Genomic DNA, 17,570 nt, shown 5'->3' with positions numbered 1-17,570 from the left:
CCAACGATGGGAGGCTTAGTACTGCACATGCGTGTATGCATAGTATGGAGTCACCTGTCTTTGGGAGGGGATAGGAGTGCTTCTGAAGACTCCAGAGGGCTCCCAGAGGCACTTGCAAAGTGTGTGACGGCACTGGAATGAGGACTCTAAAGTAGAAGCAGGAAGACTGTATAGGATCCAGGGTCTTTCCTCTCTATAGGTGAGTATCAAACTTTGAAAAAAAATCACTTCATATTTACTTTAATCATGTTGATCATTCCCCACCGTTAGTGTTTCCTGGGTTTTAATTATTTTAACATTGACTGGTATTGATATATAATTTGTAGTGTGGTGAAGTTATATACCCTCTTTTCCAGGGGAACTGCTGGGGAAGGAGGGGCTTGTTGGTGCTATTGCAGTAATATGTATAGAATAAACTTGCTTATATACATAGTTTATACTATTGGTTAAACAAGTGTATTTTCACTTTGAAACTGAGTATTATACAAGTGCACTATTCAATTATAATTTTATGCTACCACACCTAATATCGATATATTATTACAATTATTTTAATATTAATTTCAGTTATTTTAGTGTTCATTTAAATTTAGAAATATTTTCATGAATTGAAATCTAACTGTATAATAAATAAATAAATAACAACATGGACGTCAATATGTGAAATGTAATATATTTGTTCCTTTAGCAAAGTTTTCTAAATGGAAGAGAAGACGTATGTCAATCAAAAGCCATTTTTCAATTACAGCTTAAAGAGACACTGAAGTGAAAAAAAATATATGATACAATGAATTGGTTGTGTACTATGAATAATTACTAAAAGATTAGCAGCAAAAATAATATTCCCATATTTTTTTTTAAGGAATATAGTGTTATTTCTAACATTGCATCATTCTATAATATGTTCAGATTACACAACACTCAGCATTCAAAATTATTCTTTCAGAGCAGTCTGTGAACTAATGACCTCTCCTCTGGCAGAAAAAAAGTAAATAGTTGAATGACAGTTGAGATAATCAAAGTCAGAAAACAGCCCTCTCCACGACTTTGAAAGTCGTAGAGCTTAATGGCTTTTTTGCATAGAGATAGCAACTGGAGTTTCTTAACTCTTTCTGTACTGGAAACAATGAGACTGATGTATCTGATATTAATGTTTTATTTCTTAGCTGTACTACACATACAAATCATAATATCATAATTTTTTCTCCGCTTCAGTGTCTCTATAAAGCTTACTAACAAAATTGCAGTTTTTTTTTCAGTGTTTTTATTTCAGTTTGCTTCTGCTTATTGAAATTCAAAAGGAATTAATGTTGTATAGCCTTGGTGCTGAGACTAATGTAAAACAATTTGCATATTTATACTTGAATATCCTTACATTTTTTAAAATGGGGCCCAGATCAATGATGCAACATACTTAAATATACACCATAGTTTTAATTACAAAATGTAAAACTAGTTACATAGGACTGGCTGCCCTTCTCAATTTTTTATTTTTATTTCAAAGTCTATCTTACAAAATGCTGTTGTTTAATACAATATCAGTCTCCGTTATCAGGTTTTATTAAAAAAAAACTTGCTGGTGATCTCATCCCTTCTCATTTAAATTCTTATAATGAGTATAAAATTTAATGAGCGAAATATGGGTATGCTAAACGATCCTTGGAGAAGCTTTGTATTGGTGGTGAAAAACTGTATAGGAAATCATAAACCATAAGGATATTTCAACATAATCACAGACATGTTGAAAAATTAATAACATAAACATTAAGATACAAGTGTTACACAATCATTTAAACACATTCCTTGACAACTTTGAAAACTATAGTGAACAACAGGGAGAACAATTTCGCCAAGCTATCGATATAATGGAAAAAATACCAAGTACAATAGGACCACCACATAATGATGATTACTTACAAAGGGATTATCCTAAACAGAAACAGCTGAAAGTCATATAGAACTGTTTTAATAGTAAATGTAATATATATATATATACACATATATATATATATATATATATATATATATATATATATATATATATATATATATAGATAGATATATATATATAGATATATATATATATATATATATATATATATATATATATATATATATATATATATATATATATATATATATATATATATATATATATATATAAATTCTGTAAATAATTGAGATTAAAAAAATAAAAGCCTTATTATATTTAATATTTTAAGATGAGAGCCAGTACAATTTTTTTATAAATAAATATTTTAAAAAGAATCCATTTTACTCATTAACTCCCGTCCGACCACCTAACGCCGAAGGGCAGCGGGAGTGTAGCGCCCCCAGGATCACCTAACGCCGATCAGCATCAAGTCCTGGGCGATTAGGGGACATCTTAGTGACAAAGCTGTTCCCTCGAATGGCTCACAATGTGATCCCTTCTCATAGGCTGATGCCTATCAGAGGGGATCAGCGATTGGATCTCGGGGGAGGGATGTAAATTTAAAAAAAAAAAATATTTTAAAAAAATAATAAAGTTAACAAAAAAATAAAATAAAAATCACAGCAGCAATCAAATGCCACCAACAGAAAGCTCTGTTAGTGGCAAGAAAAGGAGGCAAGATTAATTTGGGTGGTATGTTGTATGGCCGTGCAGCAAACTGTTAAAGCTGCAGTGTGCTAAATTGTAAAAAATCACCTGGTCACTAGAGGGGTGTAAGTCTGTGGTCCTCAAGTGGTTAATTTATATAAAGATCCTTCTTTTTCAATGAAAACAAAAGCAGATATAAACGTATACTTGAGAAGAGAAAACAAAATAGTAATGTAAGCATGTTGTTGAGTAGGAGGCGCTTAAGTATAGTTCAAGTTTTATTGTTGTTCAAATTTCCTTTGGAAAACAAATTATCTTAGTTTCTGTATTCATATCAGGACAGGTAGTGAGATTTAATCTATAATGTTGCGTGTTTCATTGCAAGTTGGAGTAAAATAAACTTGCATTGGACACTTGTTTATATTACAAATGTCAAAGATTACATTTTTCTACCCTTGCAGAGATTCAAAACTTGACTTGAGTTAAAGTCTGACAGCATTACTCTTACCCAAAGCTAAAATTATCAACAAACAAACAAACGCATATGTAAATAATGCATTTTAATGTAAAATGTGGTGAACCGGGTTATTTTATTTCTACTCTTGATACAGCTCAATATGAAAATTAAATGCTTTGCCTTAACCATAAATTAATGGTCTGATATGGTCTAATATATTTGGTTCTGCACAAGAAGTGGGGTTAAATGATATCTACTACATAACTTAACCAAATGCATTAAAATCTGTGTATATATATATATATATATATATATATATATATATATATATATGTCATTGATGAAATTAGACAGAAATGTGACAGTGCAAAACACTAGGTAAGCAGGCCTGTGCAATATGTAATGAAAGGTGTTAAATACAAATTTAGGTACATAAACAGTACACAATACAACACAAGTGGAAGATGGACCTTCTCTTATTCAGCATACAATCTGAGAGGTAGTATATTAATATTATAAGGGATGCGGGATGTGGGAAAATGTGACTGTGGCTCCTTAGTGATGTACGGTGAGGACAGATAGTAAGTTGGGTTGGATATTTTTAAGAGGTGGCTTTTAAAGGTCTGTGTTTAAGGTAGCAGTCTGCCTAACTGGGCAAGGCAGAATTCCATAGGGGTAACTATAATTTCTCTGGTTCCATGAATGGAAAGAGATTTTGACGGTGGAAGACATAGTAAGTCTTTGGATAAATGCCTCTCCAGTAAATCACAATCATTAACAACCTGTATTCAAATTAAAATATAAAGCATCTACCCACATTACACTAAAGAGCTAGGCAAAGCGAAGTTATTAAAAAAAAAACATGTACAGATAAATAATCTTATAAGCCTTTGATGAGCATGGTGAGCTATGTTGTTTTTCTGTTCTCTTTAATCCCCCAGAAACAGCAAAAGAGGAAAAGCCTTTACCAGAAGGTAAGAATGACTGTATATCTTTATTTGAATTTTTGATAATCCACCTCTTTTGTTTCTAGTCGTTGATAATGTTCATTACTTATTTAACATTATACATTGAAACCTGCACAGATAATGGGAAACATGTATTTGTTTTGGCCCAATATCTTTGTACTTTTGGGACTTGTGGGAGCACCAAGCTAAGAAGGACAAGTCAGTGTATCTTTCCCTGACCACAGATTAAATCACACTTGAACTGGATACAAAGCTAGGGATTTTATCTTACCTGTTGCTTCTTCCAGCCCCCTGTATTTTGTCGGGTCCCTCTGCATCTTATGGGCCCCCTCCCTTTAGCTCCTGAAGCTCTGTAAGATCTGCAACTGAAACTCCAGTCATGCCTACTCAAAAGAATGAACGGCACATGCGCAGAGCATGATCAAGAAGGGCACACAAATGGGACCATGCATGCACAGTAGTTGCAGATCTTTTAGAGCTGGCAATGGCAAATTGTAGGGTACCCAGAAGACCCTGAAGACCCTGATGGACTATGGGTTACTGGAAGAAACGCAAGGTAAGTTAAAATCCCAAATTTTGTATCCAGTTCAGGTGTGCTTAAAAGCTTTTCTAGAAGGATTGTAACACATTGATCAGCTACTTAGATGTTACAATCCTTATGATTGGAAGAGCCTGGGTAAAGAAGAAAATGCAAAAATTGTAGGAAAATAATGCACTCAAATGTACTAACTTTTTTCATCTGAATGGCTCTTATGATTGACACTGTCACCAGATATACCTAAAAAAAGGTCCCACTTCACCTATTAATCAAATTGTGTTATTTACTGTGTTTAAATCATACCAAAACATAAAACATAGTTATTTTACCATAGTTCAGTAATTTAGGGCCATACTTACTAAAAAAAAATCTGAACTACAACAAGATAATGGGCTTTTAGGGAAAATCCATTACCCATTCAGGTCTCGGTTCTTTTAGTTGGTTGCATTCCAAAATGCAAAGGGAGGTGTTACAATGCTAATTAAGCTAGATTAAATATAAAAGTAGCAGTTCAGAGTCTAAGGCACTCATTTCAGTCTAAGACCAGTCATTCAGCATAACTGAAGAAGTTGGCATGGACCTGCAAAATGCATTGCACAGTAAATGCAAAGAAAATCTTGAACTTAAAACTTTGACATCATTGAGGAGGAAAAACCTTACTTAATCATCTTTTTTCAGATTTTGGTTGTTTTACATCCCCCAGGCATCTTCACACCTCATTCAATTCTATACTGAGCTAGGAATGGGGTTCTGTGATCAAATGTTGCATGTATTTCTTATTTTTTTATTTTTTTAATCTTACAAAATATGACATGCAATTTTTTAAATAAAAACACTGTAAGTTTCAGCATTGGAAATGTTTATTAAATCAATTTAGCACGTGCATTTACCACATCAGTATATTCTCTGTCCTATTATACAGAAAAATAAATAGTTGAGAGAGAACTAGCTCCACCAGTTAAGGAAGGTTTGTAGTTAAGTTATGTGCATGTAGCATCTAGTAATGCAAGAGTACAACTTTAATAGAATCAAAAGCATGTATGTACAGTGGAGGAAATAATTATTTGACCCCTCACTGATTTTTTAAGTTTGTCCAATGACAAAGAAATGAAAAGTCTCAGAACAGTATCATTTCAATGGTAGGTTTATTTTAACAGTGGCAGATAGCACATCAAAAGGAAAATCGAAAAAATAACCTTAAATAAAAGATAGCAACTGATTTGCATTTCATTTAGTGAAATAAGTTTTTGAACCCTCTAACAATAAAAGACTTAAAACTTAGTGGAAAAACCCTTGTTTGCAAGCACAGAGGTCAAACGTTTCTTGTAATTGATGACCAAGTTTGCACACATTTTAGGAGGAATGTTGGTCCACTCCTCTTTGCAGATCATCTCTAAATCCCTAAGGTTTCGAGGCTGTCTCTGTGCAATTCTGAGCTTGAGCTCCCTCCATAGGTTTTCTATTGGATTAAGGTCCGGAGACTGACTAGGCCACTCCATGACCTTAATGTGCTTCTTCTTGAGCCACTCCTTTGTTGCCTTTGCTGTATGTTTTGGGTCATTGTCGTGCTGGAACACCCATCCACGACCCATTTTCAGTTTCCTGGCAGGGGGAAGGAGGTTGTCGTTCAGGATTTCACGATACATGGCTCCGTCCATTTTCCCGTTAATGCGATTAAGTTGTCCTGTGCCCTTAGCAGAAAAACACCCCCAAAGCAAAATGTTTCCACCCCCATGCTTGACGGTGGAGACGGTGTTTTGGGGGTCATAGGCAGCATTTTTCTTCCTCCAAACACAGCGAGTTGAGTTAATGCCAAAGAGCTCTATTTTGGTCTCATCAGACCACAGCACCTTCTCCCAGTCACTCACAGAATCATTCAGGTGTTCATTGGCAAACTTCAGACGGGCCTGCACATGTGCCTTCTTGAGCAGGGGGACCTTGCGAGCCCTGCAGGATTTTAATCCATTGCGGTGTAATGTGTTTCCAATGGTTTTCTTGGTGACTGTGGTCCCTGCTAATTTGAGGTCATTCACTAACTCCTCCCATGTAGTTCAAGGATGCTTTTTCACTTTTCTCAGAACCATTGACACCCCACGAGGTGAGATCTTGCGTGGAGCCCCAGAGTGAGGTCGATTGATGGTCATTTTGTGCTCCTTCCATTTTCGAACAATCGCACCAACAGTTGTCACCTTCTCTCCCAGCTTCTTGCTAATGGTTTTGTAGCCCATTCCAGCCTTGTGCAGGTCTACAATTTTGTCTCCGACATCCTTGGACAGCTCTTTGGTCTTTCCCATGTTGGAGAGTTTGGAGTCTGCTTGATTGATTGATTCTGTGGACAGGTGTCTTTTATACAGGTGACTAGTTAAGACAGGTGTCCTTAATGAGGGTGACTAATTGAGTAGAAGTGTCTAACCACTCTGTGGGAGCCAGAACTCTTAATGGTTGGTAGGGGTTCAAAAACTTATTTCACTCAATGAAATGCAAATCAGTTGCTATCTTTTATTTAAGGTTATTTTTTCGATTTTCCCTTTGATGTGCTATCTGCCACTGTTAAAATAAACCTACCATTGAAATGATACTGTTCTGAGACTTTTCATTTCTTTGTCATTGGACAAACTTACAAAATCAGTGAGGGGTCAAATAATTATTTCCTCCACTGTATGCATGAAAACTCATGACAATTGTGTTACTTTGTTCTTGTTAAAGATGGGAGTGCTAAGGGGAGGGAAAGTTTCAAGGCCAACTTTCATAAGTCAGTTCATGGTATCTTAGCAAACAGATTTACTTTGTGAACAGTATCAGGTTGAATTGTTTTATTATTATTATTATTATTATTATTATTATTATTATTATTATTATTTGTGTAAGAACAGCTTTAGCAATTATTTTCCACTTAATGATAGATGGTTGAAAAACAAGACCAAGACACAAATATAAACAATGCAACAGTAAAAGCAGGCAGATTTACAATGTTTAAAGGTATAATGAAGAAGACATCTTGAAGTATGCATGCAAATTTCTTCTGACAGCAAGCATTTATGCATGTTTATGCCTTCTAAAAAAGAGCACACTTCTTCTTTTTATAGAAAACCGAGCATCCAGGTAGTGTATTTGTTGTAAAAGCATTCCCTCTGCTTTTATAAGGGTCTGGTTTGGAATCTGGAGGAAAGGCACACAGCTCCAATGTTTTGTTCATAAAGTGCACCGTCATGGCCAGGATTTTGATTGGCAAACAGTGAGCATGAGTTAGGGCCTGCCAGGTGAGGCAATAAAAAGCTGCATTGTAAAGCATTTCAGAACAGCTGGAAAATCCACAGGAATAAATGGAAGAAGTTATCTATGTTTCAAAATTAGTCCCGATGTTATGCTGTCTATTATTTTTGATTTTTTTTTACTGCCCTATGTGTCAGACCCCAACTCTTGCTCATTGTTAAGCAATCAGAATGATGAACAGTAGGGGGCAGCTTATAAACAAATACATTTGACCAACGCATCTTTTCTACAGACCCAAACCCCATAGATGCTCAATAGGTGCCAGTTACACCATCTAGGTACTATGTTTTATAAATGTTTTAAAATATGAGCTAATTTCCTTAGAAGTAAAATGGAATAGAGGGGACTTTTCATGGGAATGTTTGTACAGTGCAAAGATTTATAGTTTCACCCCTGATGGTAATATCCCTGACTTTCTCTCATTGTGTGCGATATTCACAGGGGATGCTTTTTGTGCTTGAAACATCTTCCACTATGCTTTTAGCAGTTCTGAGAAGAAACAGCTCAACTATTGCTATTGTACTGAGAGATGTTTAGCACTGTATTGCTATTCAGTCCATTACTCTTAATAACAATTACAAAGATGATAAAAAAAAACAGGCTCATGTTAAACAGACTTCTTAAGGTGCATTACACTTTATGAATTCTGACACCCCATTTCAATTAAAAAAAAAATCTCATCAGCTACTGGACAACAGAAAGGGACATATTTACAAAGAAGCAACATGTTGAGTGGAAAGGTCCCACCCCCAAAATATCATATTTTAATATAATATTTTTGTTTTACTGCTATTTTTGTGAGATGATATAACCAAGTATATAGCTATATTGAAACTAAATAGCATCCATAACTGAATTTTAAGCATATTCTCTGTATGGAAGATATGCAGATGCAGATGTCAACAGTGATCACTAGCAAATAGATGGCATTACTTATTTATAGTCATGTCTTCTGTATAGAAAGCATGAAGGAAAAATTTCCAACAGCCAAATTATACAGCGTGCACTGCATTTAGACTAAACCTTTCCCAAATTCCAATTGTAGCTTCTACACAGTCTTACATGGAATAATTGTACTAATATCTTGTAGGACATCCAGATGGGCAGACAAGTATTAAACATTTAAAGTCTGGAAGACAATAGTAATAATAGACAACAAACAGGAATCCTAAGCACCATGAAAATTACAAATGTCAGGTGTTTTCCTCCTCACTGCCAAAGGATATGGTTTTCCTTCATTATGATCAATATGGAAAATAGGGAAGAGCTTTTGTTTTATATTGAGCTTCATCAGTGCACATTATGGTCTGAGATGGCTCCTTGGGTAGGACTTAAAGGGAACCTAAATTGAGAAGGATATGGATTTTTTCTTTTAAAATATTACCAGTTGCATGACTCTCCTGCTGATCCTGTGTCTCATATCCAGTTAGGCCTTTCTGGACAAGCTTTCTCATCCAGAAGGGCACTGCTGCTTTCAATGCGTGGTGCGCGCGATCGGGCGCGCACCCGCCGCCCGCCGCTAGCCCCCCAATAAGTGAATGGGAATATAATTCCCATTCACCGATCTTACTTCCCTGCAGAAATACCGACACTTTCTCTCCAGAGAGCGTGGTATTTCTGCCCCCAGGAAACAACTCCTCTGAATTTTGGTTCCTGGATGCGAGATCGTTCGCATCCAGGACTTTTCTCACTGTGTCCATCTTGTGGCCAAATAGTAAACTGCACCCACATACATTTTTAATTAAAGAATTTGCTTATTTTACATGTAAAATAAGCAGTTTCCCTCCCACACCAAAAATTACCCACATACATTTTTTATTAAAAAAAAAAAATAATAAACAAAATACAATTAAAAAAAAACAAAACACATAAATAGTTACCCAAGGGTCTAAACTTTTTAAATATACATGTCAAGAGAGTATGTTATTATATTATTTAAAATTATAAGCTTATAAATAGTGATGGACACAAATTGAAAAAATGCACCTTTATTTCTAAATGACATATCGGCACCATAAATTGTGATAGGGACATTGTTTAAATGGTGTAATTAACGGGGCAGATGGGCAAATAAAATACATGGGTTTTAATTACGGTAGCGTATATTAATTTCAAACTATAATGGCCAAAAACTGAGAAATAATGAATTTTTTTCATTTCTTTCTTAATCTTCCTGTTAAATTGGATTTAGAAAAAAATAATTCTTAGCAAAATGTAGTACCCAAAGAAAGCCTAATTAGTGGCGAAACAAACAAGATATAGATCAATTCATTGGGATAAGTAGCAATAAAGTTATAGGCAAATGAATGGGAGGTGAACGTTGCTCGGATGCATGAGATTTTCGGCACTGCGGCGCTGAACCGGATATACTTTTAGCCACAGCCCCTCAAAACACATGCAGATCAAGTGCACATGCTTGTTTCATTTGTGTGATTCAGCCACTACTGCAGCCAAAGAAATCAGCAGGACTGCCAGGCTATTGCTATTGTTTAAAAGGACACATCCATATGCCTCTTCATTTAGGCTCCCTTAAAGTAAGAGTGTTACGGATAACCCATTTAATTTATAGGTATCATAGTTGTTGTTTTGCTTCTCTTTGTTACATTTTACTACTTTGGCAGATCTTGTAATTTGTGATTATATATGCTAGCTTTGTTTTACTTTTTTATTGTAGAGAAAGAAGTACACAAGCAAGAAGAGCCTGTGCTAGTAAAGGAAGGTAAGCCAATTTGCTTTAAAAATGTTATTGTTATACATGAAAAATAAACTTGAAACAATGTGTTTGTAGCACCTAGAGACAATAAATCCCTAAAAGAAATGTAATCCCTTTCTTTACTATTCCTAGCTAAAACTGAGTTTTAATATACAGTTAGGGTTATAAGCAGGGGAAGTACATTTGATCCAATTTTATAGCATGCTTTGCAAAATATAAACAAAAGTAAAACTGCAAAGTAGATTCAGCATTACAAAAAAAGATGAGACCTCTTCTTACAAGTCTGTAATTTGAGGAGATACTGGATGAATACCGGGGGTAGAAATTAGTCTGATTTTGTTTACCCTCCTTGCCGGTTATCCCGAGCTCAGCTCGGGGTAACCTGCGCAGGAGGAAATTCTCAGGCCTCGCTGGGCCGATTTGCATAATTTTTTTCCCTACACGCAGCTGGCACTTTGCAAGCTGCGTGTAGTACGCGATCGCCGCCGCTACCTACCGATTTGACGCTACCCGCCGTGCCGGGCTGCCCCCCCCGCCCCAGACCCCTGCGCAGCCTGGCCAATCAGTGCCAGGCAGCGCTGAGGGGAGGATCGGGATTCCCTGTGACCTCCCGACGTCCATGACATCGGTGACGTCATCCCGCCCCATCACCATGGCGACCGGGGAAGCCCTGCAGGAAATCCCGTTCTGAATGGGATATCCTGCTTACTCTGATCGCCGAAGGCGATCCGAGTGGGTGGGTGGATGCCGCCGCTCAGCGGCTATCATGTAGCGAGCCCTGGGCTCGCTACATGATTTAAAAAAAAAAAATCAAAAAAAAGTTCTGCGCTGCCTCCTTGCCGGCGGGAATTATTATATGCAACCAGCATTTTTTTTTACTAGACCAGCATTGGAAGGGTTAAACACAGAGGTTTAAAGTTCCGAGGAGAGATATGCAGAAGTTCAGATGGATACATTTAACTAAATAGAATGTAACAAGTGAGAAATGTTACACACTCTTTGGCTGTCCTCCAGCTCCTTCTCAGTCAGAGAGAGTGAGTCACATTCCACACTTAGATACATTTATGTAAACAAAATGTATCTATGTAAGCTTCGGGTGCGTCTGCAGTTCTCTCCGGGAACTTTAAAGCTCTGTGTAACCCTTCCAATGCTGGTCTAGTACAAAAAAAAATGCTGGTTGCATATAATATACTGTAAATAATGTTTTAGAGCAAAGTTGAAATGCAGGGTTATATTCCACTTTAAAAGAGTGGATTAGTAACTACCTTAAATGACCTGAACCAGGCTATATGTTGGGCTGAAAATGTATACTTTTAGGCTTTCTTTGAAAGTTTCCAGGGGTTTTTGAGGGTCCAACAAAATGAGGAAAGTTGTTCCAGAGGTAGGGTAAAGGGCATGAGAAACCCTGTATGCAGCAGTAAATACAATGAAAAGATAATTTTCCTTTGTTTTATGGGTAACTATCAGAGGGGTCTAAAGAGAAAAGCAACACATGGAGAGGAGAGAGTATGAGTTGAGCAACAGATTTTATGATGTATTAGAAATTGCATCCACCCTATCATTTGTGGCTCACAGTAGCAGTAGAGGATAGTACCGCATTACCAATCAGTTAAAGGACACCTGTAACAATCTTGAAAAAGATTCCTTTATAAATTGTACTTTTATAATGAATAGACCTGCTTATTCATCAAAATGATGTATGTTGCACCCATAATTTTACTATAATTATCATGTAACATTTGCCTGACATTTGATCTGATAAGGGCTAAACCAAATGAATAGCATAATTTTAACATATTATCACTGCAGCATAAGTTGAAAAGTTCCTTCCCGCTACTAGCTCTTCTTCCAGCATCCTGTAGCTTCATAGCTGTTTCAGCTGTTTATCGTAGTTGCTGCACTACAGCTTCTAGACCTCTTTTAATGAGGATTTAATGAAAGTTAAAGATTAAAAGGAATTTTGATAGAAGCATTGTTTTTAAAAGCAGCTGAGCACCTGGACCTAAAACATATAAAATGAACCTTCCCATAAGTGTTGTGGGGACGCAGGTTGGAGTGAGAGTCATTACTTACCTACAAGGTGCAGCTCCTCTGACCCCTCTTCCATACAAGAACCATCATCTTCCCCATGATAGGCCACATCTGTGCCACATTTTGAAGTTCCCAGCAAAGGCACACACCTGCGTCTACTGCAATATGTCTCTCAGCATGCATTGCAACAGTTGCAGGTGTGTGCCTTCACCAGGAAATGTGGCACAGCTGCGGTCTCTCCTGGGGAAAATGGCAGATCCTGTACAGCAGCATCCCATAGGTAAGTAATCACACTCATTCCAATCTCTGTCCCCCAACAACACACTGCATTATGAACCTTCCTTATGGAGGGGTTTATTTTGAATATTTTTAGGTGCCTTTAATGCAAAACTATCTAATAAAAAACTAGGAAAATATATGTAGAGAATGTAACTGCATTGTACAGTTGTACAGACAAAAAGTCAGTTACTTACAGACTGGAGTATTGTAAGGCACTAAGGTGTGCCCAACAAAGTATATATCCAAAGAAAGACATTAGATATAAATACCCACACATGAGGTTCTGCATATCCTAGTGGAGTGGTAAAATATTAGCGTATTTCATATAAGTGAAATATATATATATTTTTATATATATATATATATATATATATATATATATATATATATATATATATATATATATATATATATATATATATATATATATATATATATATATATATACTGTATATATATCCGTATTTACCTTTGCTTTGACATTTATACATTTATGGGTGTTGCATTTGCTTTGCAGCCTTCAGGAGGATCAGGCTTGACTTTAATATTGCAGTAGCACTTGGCAAAACATGTCAGTTTTCAAACATTTGCAAAAATAACATGTTTCTTTCAAGGTTGTGTAAACATTTTCTTCTTCAGTTTTCTCCTGCTAAAAGCATTTCTCCTTGCTTTCCTTACCTTCTGCCAGTAAATATTATTTTAATGTCAATTTGTAAGACCGTGATAGGAGGTCAGCTGTGGTCATTTTTCACAAACAACTGAAACATTAAAAGTCAATGAAGGGTACATAGATGGATTCAGACAACTGTTTAGCGCTTGACATTTCTCAATAATAAATTTCAACAGTTGCATATTAATTCCTAACCAGTACATAACTAGTTCATGTAAACAAGTAGAACTTTTCTGACAATGGTGACTACTCAAGTCAGATTTAAAGGATACATTTTATAAATTCACTAATGCCATCATCAGTATATGTGCCATTTAACAAATATCTGTGCTAAATTCCATGTCTATAAACATATTCATTCAGGCAGCACAAAGAGAAGTGATGATGGTCAAACTGCAGTAACTTATACCCACTAAAGGATCAGCAAAGAGTAATTTCTGATTGGTTTCATAAGTTATTGTTGTTGGACATCATTACTGTTGTATCCAATGTCTGACAGAATAAGTCTCTATTTTTAATTACAGAAAATATTTCAGTACAGGAAAAGTACTAATACTTTCACTTGTATTAAAAAAAGATTAATTATGCACAATTCATAGACACATGTGGAACTAGCCGTATTTTACCCGGAGTGATCATAATTATGTCTGAAGCTCTCACTGGTCGTAAGTATATTATCTCATTAAGGCATTGGCCTAATGTGTGAACCTGAGTTTATTATGTTTGAGTGTTTGCTTGGAAGTACATGACTAACTTGCTTGACTTAAGTGTGGTTTTCAAGTGTGGTTTTGGACTTGGAAACTCAAGCTAAAATGGCCTCGTATTTGAATAAAAAGTATATCAATAAAAAGTTGCAAACAAGTTTCTAGTCTTATTTATTGATAATTATAATAGTTGGATGTATTTCTCTAAAAAAGTACATTTTTAGGAGACTGTAGCAATATTTCACTGAGCTTTCCTAAAACAAAAACCCTTTCAGACAGATATATTTATTTTAGGCTTCTTTTAATGCATGTAACCAAGTGTTTTTACAGGTCTCGTTTAGGATGCTTAAAGAGGAACTCCAGCGAAAATAATGTGATAAAAAGTGCTTCATTTTTACAATAATTATGTTAAAGTGATTTAGTCAGTGTTTGCCCATTGTAAAATCTTTCTTTTCCCTGATTTACATTCTGACATTTATCACATGGTGACATTTTTACTGCTGGCAGGTAATGTAGCTGCTGCTTGCTTTTTTGGCAGTTGGACACAGCTGTAAACAGCTATTTCCCACAATGCAACAAGATTCACAGACAGGAAACTGCCAGGGCCATGGTCCTCAGAGTTACTTGTGGGAGGGGTTTCACCACAATATCACCCATACAGATCCCCCTGATGATCCATTTTCTCATGGAAAAGGGGGTATCAGCTACTCATTGGTCACGGTTTCTCTTTAAGTCTAGTTCTTAACATCATGCTATGACCAAGTTTTAATTTAGGGACCACTATTTTTTCAGTTTCATTGCAGGTTCTCCTGAATTTGTTGGGTGTCTCCTGTTTCACTGAAGAGCTAAAATATATGTTTAGTTCAGAGAGAATGTTAAATGTAGTTTTAAGAGGAAAAAACAGCAGGACTTCTTTTGAAATTGGGTTAGAGACATAGAAGGTTTTCTTCTATCGGCTCACATCTTGGGTGCTCTGCCACAAAAGCCTGGGTTCTGGAGGACAGGTCAAAAAGGCTGTCACTAAGAAGGATATCCACTAAATAAAATAAAAAAAACCATAAAAACAGTTATTCCACAAAGACAAGAAATAAATGTAAAACAAAGATTCTACCATCACGGATGTAGACCAAGACTTACCATCAGTAGTCTACTATGGCGTGCAATGAAAAAGGAATGAATAAAGTTTGTTTTTCTCTAAAGATGGCCATACACACTGGTCATTTTTTTATAATCAATATCTGGTCAATTATATCATCTGATTGAATCTGGTAGAAATTGATGCTGCAAACCATTTTTGATTGCTCAGTTTTTGGCTGAAATGTATCTATTCCAGTCGATCATGCCAAATGGAAGAATTCCCTTGATGGGGAGTGGGTTGGCAGTGTGTCACTAGCAGCTTTCAATTTTGCAATGAGTGACTTAGGCAGTGAGGCTCAGACTCACGTGTCCACCAGTGCTTCCTCCGATTTGTTCTCCTCACCACCGGGTGTTCCTCTCTTTCTCTTCCTTCCCAGGACACCTATGACACATCACAAATGCCAGAGGCCAAACACTTGAGGCCTCTAATGGTCCTATAAGGTACATGCCGTGGTGCCTGTAGTGTTCACCCTCTAGCACTTGTCACAGAACTCACAGAACTCAGTGAGACATGGGAGAAAATACTCAGGGAGGAGCACCAGAGGCTTTGGAGAGAAGATATGGAAAGAAGCATGAGTGGACAAGTGAGTGTAATCCCTGCCTACAGCGCATGGCCCGGGGGGGGGGGGGAGACATAGATGGGCAGACCCAATAGGCAATGCGCACAGATCTCTCTAGTCTCTGCTAAAAGCAGATTAATGCAATAAAGTGAAGAAAAAATGCTATGTCATGTATTTCTCTTTCTATAATAATAAAACAAGTAATTGGCATTTTTACATATGCTTTCAATACATTCTATGTGCCACTAGTTTAAAAGCAGATTACTTTTATTGCATAAAAAGAAGCCCCAGAGGTACACATTACATTTATTAAATCCTGTAAAGAGTATGCTAAACACATGACTTGTTATTACTAATTATAAGAAAAATCTTGAATGTATAAATACCTTATGGGTGAAATTATGCCCTATAAACAACAAATGTTTACTGAATCACATGTAATAATGAGTTTTCTCAAATATCAGAACAAAGGCTGTAAATGAATTATTTGCATGGCTGCACACATTATCTGATTACATGTATTTATGCTTTGCTTTCTGAAAATGCTGGAATGGTTGATGTGTATTTAAAATCCATAATAAGAAGGCAATGCTGCATTTTGCAGCAATTTAAGTGGAAGACTTTTGGACCACTTACTGCGTTGCTCCCTTAAATACCATTTCATGATTTGTGTCCTTCTATTCATGAATGCTACATTGCATGAAACGGCTATTTACTACTTGAAATGTAAGGCTCTGCATGTTTAACACTATATTTATGCAGTGTTGATTGAACATGCAAACATTGTTTTGACAGGAATTCATGATCTTCAATTACTAATTTTGAATTGCATAAAAGTTGTATTTCTCCACTGCACAGCTGCTAAGAAAAGTATTTTTAGAAAAAAAACAACAACAACTCCACCATGCACCAACAGCACCACATGCACTGTGAACATCGTCTTTACTTTTCATTGCTGTGCGCTATTCTAGGTTCAAAAACCTCTGTTATGACGCAACGTAACTGTGCACTGGGAACCAAGCCTAAATCTATTCCTACCAATTTGTATTCAGTACTACATTGTCTTTATAAGAAAAACAAATACAAAAAATTAGAAAAGGAGGAAATAATTGCTATGTGACTTTGTCAATAAGCTTAAATTCATAATAATTGTGTAACTAAATTTTCTTCATTTTTAGAAACTGAAGCCCTTAAAGCAATATCTGTTGAATCCATTTTGAAAGGTAATTATTTTTTCATATAAAATTCTAATGTAGTAACAAGGTTAGGGCATAGATTAATGAGGAAGATTTCATAACCATTTATCTGTATGTTCTCATCTCCAAAAAAGACATTTGTTCTCATCTCCCAAAAAAAGACATTTGAATTGACATATTTCTACAGGGTGGTGCATGAAAGCCAGCCTGCCATGACTGCGAGTTTACAGGCAGATGCCTGCCAGTCCCCATGTGCCTCTCAATCTATACTTGCTGTTTGTAAGTGTTATTCATACCTGTATACTCACACTCATGACAGGCAGCCAAATCTGTCTTTCATGCTCCACCAAGTAGAACAAGCAATGCACAAAGGGCACAAAAATTGTGTCATATATCAGAGCTATTAAAGTGCGTATTAAACAGGAAGTCGCGTCAGAGACTAGAGTGAGGAATGCACGCTGGA

General features: G+C 36.2%; 1 protein-coding gene across 50 annotated transcripts in view; it reads left to right on the top strand.

Moving 5' to 3' along the window:
• Positions 1-17,570, top strand: part of LOC137503854 (titin homolog) — a 1,065,379-nt gene that overhangs the window by 535,862 nt on the left and 511,947 nt on the right. For 45 of the 50 annotated variants that reach the window (XM_068231415.1, XM_068231409.1, XM_068231432.1 and 42 more), the window contains 5 exons: positions 689-715; positions 3,980-4,012; positions 10,492-10,536; positions 14,110-14,175; positions 17,090-17,134. In XM_068231415.1, coding sequence (XP_068087516.1) covers positions 689-715; positions 3,980-4,012; positions 10,492-10,536; positions 14,110-14,175; positions 17,090-17,134 — 216 coding nt within the window. The remainder of the gene's footprint in view (positions 1-688; positions 716-3,979; positions 4,013-10,491; positions 10,537-14,109; positions 14,176-17,089; positions 17,135-17,570) is intronic. The other 5 variants (XM_068231439.1, XM_068231406.1, XM_068231438.1 and 2 more) reach the window with 4 other exon arrangements.

Source organism: Hyperolius riggenbachi, chromosome 4, assembly GCF_040937935.1.
Source record: "Hyperolius riggenbachi isolate aHypRig1 chromosome 4, aHypRig1.pri, whole genome shotgun sequence".
NCBI lineage: Eukaryota > Metazoa > Chordata > Amphibia > Anura > Hyperoliidae > Hyperolius > Hyperolius riggenbachi.
Note: the sequence above shows the minus strand (reverse complement) of the source record. Positions and strands in the feature narration are given on the sequence as shown.